The sequence below is a fragment of the Calidris pugnax genome, unplaced genomic scaffold (genome assembly GCF_001431845.1).
Source record: "Calidris pugnax isolate Ruff unplaced genomic scaffold, ASM143184v1 scaffold336, whole genome shotgun sequence".
NCBI classification, from domain to species: domain Eukaryota; kingdom Metazoa; phylum Chordata; class Aves; order Charadriiformes; family Scolopacidae; genus Calidris; species Calidris pugnax.
In genome coordinates, this window is record NW_015091127.1 from 884,697 (window position 1) to 890,404 (window position 5,708).

The 5,708-nt window shown below is 43.4% G+C and overlaps 1 protein-coding gene across 2 annotated transcripts in view; it reads left to right on the forward strand.

Annotated features, from left to right (window-relative positions):
• Positions 1-224: 224 nt before the first annotated feature.
• The window catches only part of IQSEC1 (IQ motif and Sec7 domain 1), a 148,175-nt gene continuing 142,691 nt past the window's right edge, over positions 225-5,708 (forward strand). The window contains exon 1 of one of the 2 annotated variants that reach the window (XM_014958445.1): positions 225-856. In XM_014958445.1, the coding sequence (XP_014813931.1) occupies positions 780-856 (77 nt within the window). In that variant the 5' untranslated portion in view covers positions 225-779. The remainder of the gene's footprint in view (positions 857-5,708) is intronic. The other variant, XM_014958446.1, reaches the window with a different exon arrangement.

The window sequence follows — 5,708 nt, forward strand, 5'->3', positions numbered from 1 at the left end:
CAGCCCTCGCTGGCCGAGTGTGTTGGGAATAAGATAAGCATAATTCGGTTGGGGAGCGGGGAGGGTCTGCACTTCTGCCTGCCTTTTGCTTTTTTTTTCAAGGAGCCCACAGTTTTCATAGGTGCTGGCAGACAATGGGGCTGATGTGATTTACACAGGAGGAGCTGATTAACAGAGTTGCGTGCTGCTCTATTTAAAAAAAAAAAAAAAAAAAAAGAAAAAGAGAAAGGGGAAAAAAAAAAAAAAAGCCTGCAGTTCCCATGTGATGGGATCATAGCACTGCTGAGATTATAGGGCAGTTGTTGTCAGATCTGATTGAGATAATTGCTTGCATTTTCCAAAGTTCTGTGAGCTTTAAGGATGCTTTCCAAAGGTCCTTCAGAAACCTTAACTGGAATATGTACGTGCTGTTTGACCAGAGGGCTTGCAGAATGGCCTAAAATAGCCCAAAGGAGAAGTGGGATTTCTGTGTAATAACGGTTATCCCGGGAGCACTGGGGACTTTTGGAAAGAGAAACGGGGATCAAAGAGCGCACATGAATTTGTATCCTTTGTGCGGCTGCCTCTTTGTATTAAAGTAGGATACAGGAAGGTGCAGGTGCCGTGCCATGTGCTGAGGAGCTGCATCTATTGCTAGCAATTAGAAACACTTATGCTGCAGCAATAAGGAGAGGAGTGTGTTGGACTGGATTTGAGTCATTCAAATCATAACAAAAAGAAGTCTGGTGGTGTTAAAACCTAGCTGCAGACTCCGCTTGCTGCGGTAGAAGTATCTGAAAATGCTGAAGTTAAAGGCCTTCTGCTTGGATTACTGGCAGTTTTTATGTCTCCAGCCTCTTCACGGTTTCTATAAAAGGTAAGAAAACATTAACTCTGAAATGCTTTGCAGAACTGGGTGGCTGCACACGATGCCACCAGCGCTTTTCCTCGCTGTTCTGCTCTACTGCTGAAAGGCTAATGTGCAGGGGAAAAGGGAGTGGTGGAGAATTAATGAGAACTTGGGACAAAGATTGTAAAGCTGCTATTTTATTGCATTAATTATCAAGCACTTTTGTCTCCGTGCATGCAGATGTGAAAGGTGATGATGCTGTTTGGTTTTAATATTAGTGTTGAAAGTACATCATCTCAGCTAAGACTCAGTTATTACTTTTTCTTCCCTGGTGTTTTATGCTTAGGCACAGTGGCTTGTGTTGTGTAGTGTATGGACTGTAAACAGCACTAGGAGATTAATTGAAATGTCATGGAAAATTATGTAATGCAGGGAAGATCCTTTTTTTTTTCCAGAGATATTTAGTAATATAATAGTTCATCTTTCATCTCCCCCCCAGCACAAAGTGCACATCACAGTCATTCAGAGCAAGGGGCACTTCAGTGAGGCAGGTCTGACACACAGCGCCCGTGATTGATGGTGAATGGTGATCATAAAGAATGGGGCTGGCTGTCGGATCCATTGAGCTTGCCTATTTAATGGAACAGCAAAATAAGCAATTCCCTTTACCATGTCCCTGAACTTCCCCTGATGCTTTTTAATCTAAACTTCAGCTTTCTTGCTCTTGATTTACGCTGCTGAGCAGAGGGAATTATGTGTGTTTGAATTTTGTGGGGAAAAAGTGGGGATCGCTTCATTGTTAACAAAACCCATGCAATTCTTTAAAATGGGATTCCGTTCTTGTTATGTACACTTTCTGCTCTGACTACCTATTGTCAGCCTACAGAAAGTGCTTTGTACTAAATGCTAATTGCAGTTGAATTTTTCATGCAGTGACTGAAGGCTGGAAAAGGGAACTGTTCCAACCTTTTTCAAGGTTTAAGGGGTGCCCCGCACTTTCTGGCATTGAGTAATATAGGACCCTCATCTGTGACCACTGGCTTGTGAAGTTTCAAAAGATAGCTTTATTCTCCTCCTCTTGCAGCTTTTCACAGATTTCATTTCTCAGCCAAAAAATTCCCAACCTATTCCCAGCCCATTGTGATGTCTCCCTTGCTGAGAGACCATATAAAATAATAGAAATGTAGCCGGGCTGTTTTGACACAAATAAATACAACTAAACTAAAGCTTTATGTCTTGGATTCCTGATGAAATCCCAGCTTTGTTGCAAATGAATTGCTGTAGAGTTATTCTACATTTTCTGATGGAAACCTCTGCAATAATTAAGGGCTGTCCATTTATTTCCTTCCAGAGAGTAAATTTTTTTGCCACCAAAACTTAGATAAGCTTGTGCCTTCCTCCTGGAGTGTCTTTGCATGAACGGAAGTAAAAAGAGGACTTTAGAACTTAAATATCGGATAGAAGCACTTTCATCATTTTGAGAAAAGGAAAATTGGAGGCAAGTTGTAACTTTCTCACATTTTAAACAAAATAATTTCTTGAATAAAGCCCAGTGTAAAACAAGCGTGAAAAGCAAATGGCCCAGAATAAGAAACCTAAGGGCAAGGAGTTCTTATTAAAAAGGAAAAAAAACAACAAAGCAAACATCAAAAATGACACTTTGTTGAGACTAACTTTCAATCGCTTTTTATTAGTAATTGTTGATTGTTTAAAACAATTGTTTCTCTTAGAAAAGAGCCAAGGGGCTGCGAGGAAGAGCTCTGTGTGTGCCTGGCTGTATATATTTCTCATGTTTTAGGTATAAAATGAGATAACCAAAACAAGACTTGAGTAATATTTCCACTATGTGAATTTTTAACGTGAGGGTTATTGCCTGCCCTCTGTTGTACCTTGATGGTGTGAGGGGCAATAGGTCAGAGAATGCAGGCAGGAGCGAACTCAGGGCCATTTCCTCGTGCCACCTGGTGCTCTTACCTGGTGACCAGCTGTGGCCTCGGGTGAGGAGGTGCAGTGACAAGTCCTGGGGGGACAGTGCCACCCCCTAAGCCTTCCCCAGGCACGGGCAGCGCTGTGACAGCAGGTGACCTTTCAGAGCAGCCAGAGGGATGCTGTGGAATAGCTGCCCACCTCCCACTTGAGCCACATGTTCCTGATCCTGTGGGGTGACTCAGAGGCTCGTTGCTGGGCCATGAGAGCCCTGCTCATCGCTCCTCGTGCGCGCACCCTCCCCAGCACTGCTCAGCAAGCTCGACATGACAAGTATGACTCTTCTCTTTCCTTTTGTGGACTGTCTGAGCAGAGCATGACTCTTGTTTTCAGTTACAGTCAGCGCTCAAAAGTGGTAAATGTTTCTTGTTGCTTCAGAAGCTCTGTGGCTTGCTGCTCCACGGGCAGAAACCAAGCTGGGGTTTCCAGCTTTTGTTACTCAGGGAAGTCTTGTGGGATTGTGTCTGTTGCCTGACATGGGCAATTTTGATTTATGGTCTAATTTTGTCTTGCACCGGGAGCCACTTACGTGGAACTGTGCATCTATATTGAAATCCATGCAGTTCAAGAGAAGTCCATGCACGGGCAGGGTGTGTTGGGGCGTGCAGCGCTCTCACAGGGTGCACACACAACATGTGCACCCAAACATAGGGAGCTGAGTGGCAGGATGGGGCTGGCACACTGTGCTGCTCTTTGGGAAGTGGGCTCCTTCCTCAAACTCTTGAGAACAAGCTGACACGAGAGGCTGAGGCCGCCTGTGGTGGTGGTGGCCTGTCCCTGCTGCCCGGCGCTGTGGGGCTGGGAGCAGGAGAAGAGGTCAGGGCAGACAAGCAAATCCTCCTCCTCCACCACAGCGCCCAGGGTTGTGGTGCCAGTTGGGGCTCTGCAAGAAACTAGTGATTCTGGATGATGGGACAGAGTAAAACTGGGACAATTTTTGCTTTCTGAGCTGCTAATTTTCAAATGTATTCACGTGTACAAGGTAAAAATCCAATTCCAAAACTTCTTCATAGCAAGCTGCACATGTGGCATTCCTAAAGGAATGTCCTGACCTGGAGTAGAGGGCTTCTGTAGGCTCTGCAGCCCTTTGGCAGAATTGCTTCACTGAGGTGTATTCCCTCGACACAGCACGGGGAAGGGGGAAATAGGACAAAATAAACCAACTGCACTTTTAGTCCATTTCTCATATTTGGCAGTAGCTTCAGTAGTCAGGACTTTGCCCATCACATGGGTATTCCCAGAACAAAGTTACTGCACGGTCACGATGCTGATGCCTCCAATAACATGTAGATAAGCTGTCAGCCTGCTTTTATCTAAGTTGCAGCAGATTGTATAGAGCAAACTGGGGAGACTGGGGTAGAAACCTGCTCCAAAAAACCATCTGATAATTCACTAATTTCTGAAAATCAAATTCAGCAAACTGGGGAGACTCGCGTAGAAACCTGCTCAAAAAAAAACATTTGATAATTCACTAATTTCTGAAAATCAAATTTCACCTCTCTGTTGCCATTAACACTGAGTGCATTTTGGTCAGTGCTCTATAACCCCTCACTTAAGTGTTGTTTTTTAGTGTCCTTTGAATACAAATACTAAACATGTAGAGATAGATCTCGATAACGGATTAAAGTGTAAGATGAGCAAATCACCGTAGGGTTTCGGTGGGATTTTGAGGATGAGTGTCTCATGCTTTACTGAATGGATTATGGAACCATGTGACTGCAGGGTTAGCATGTGAAAGTGAAGATTTTCTTTAGCCAGTGGGTGCGTCGTGCTGTGCTTCTGCCAGCTGGTGTGTAATAGCCCAAGCGAGAAATTGTTACCATTAGCATTGCATTAAAGATAAAGCATAAGGTGAGAAAATTTGTGACTGGCAGTGAACGCGACTGTTATCTGTAGTTTGGGGGGGAGTTTTCCTCCCAGAACATCTTCTTGCCTCTTGCTAAAATAAGGTTATTTTAAAAAGCATAAAGAGAATGCCAAGTTTATAAAGGCTACTTTACTGGAATCCAGTTGCTCGTCAAACAAAACAGGTTTTAGACTATTTCTTCTCACTTTTCATTTTTCTTTCATCAATTTGATCTCTCTAAAGGAGGCATGAGTCTCCTGCAGAACAATCATTTCCAACAAGTGTCCCATTCCAGCCACCCCGATGCAATAAGTGAGCAATGACTGGGTTTTTTGAAGCAGGGATTAGTTGAAATTGTTTCTGCTAGTCTTCAACTGGGACTAGCAGTTCCAACGTTGTGATTCAGGACAGATTGAATCATGTGCTTAAGCCCATCTCCGGGCAAGAACAGGTCTATATTTTGGTCTATGATTCAGTCCCATTAGGATGTTTCAGTGATGATTATAAATGAAAAGGCTTTCATGAATTTGCTTGGTAGGAGCAGCTTATTGCAGGAATATCACAGAGTAACTGAGTGTCAGAAGCTACTTAAAGCCACTGTAATATTGTGCTCTGCAGGACACCTGCAGCTCTGTGCTCATCCTCTTTCCCTCTCTGTTATCCAAGACAAATTTGTAGCATTTGAAGCCATTAAAGGAAGTGCCAGCCTTAATTTAGATGCAGTTTCAAAGACAGCACGTGTGCTTTAAATGATCTATGTCAGGATTGTCCTCTAGGTTAACTCTTTGTTAAAGAGAGTGTGCTTTGATAGTCTTTGTTCCTTATTTCTGGTGTTAACAGCATGGACTCTGCTTCCAGGATTCTGTGAGGTGGGTTCAGACGTGCCAGACAATGTGCCTGCTAACAGGCAGCACTGCTCTGTCCTTTAAGTAAAACACAGCATAAAAAAATATGCAAACAATTGTCATGTGTTACTACATAGTTAAAGAGAATGTTATTGTTAAATTAATTATTTAAAAACATGTAATAAAGGGGGGGGGGGGGGGG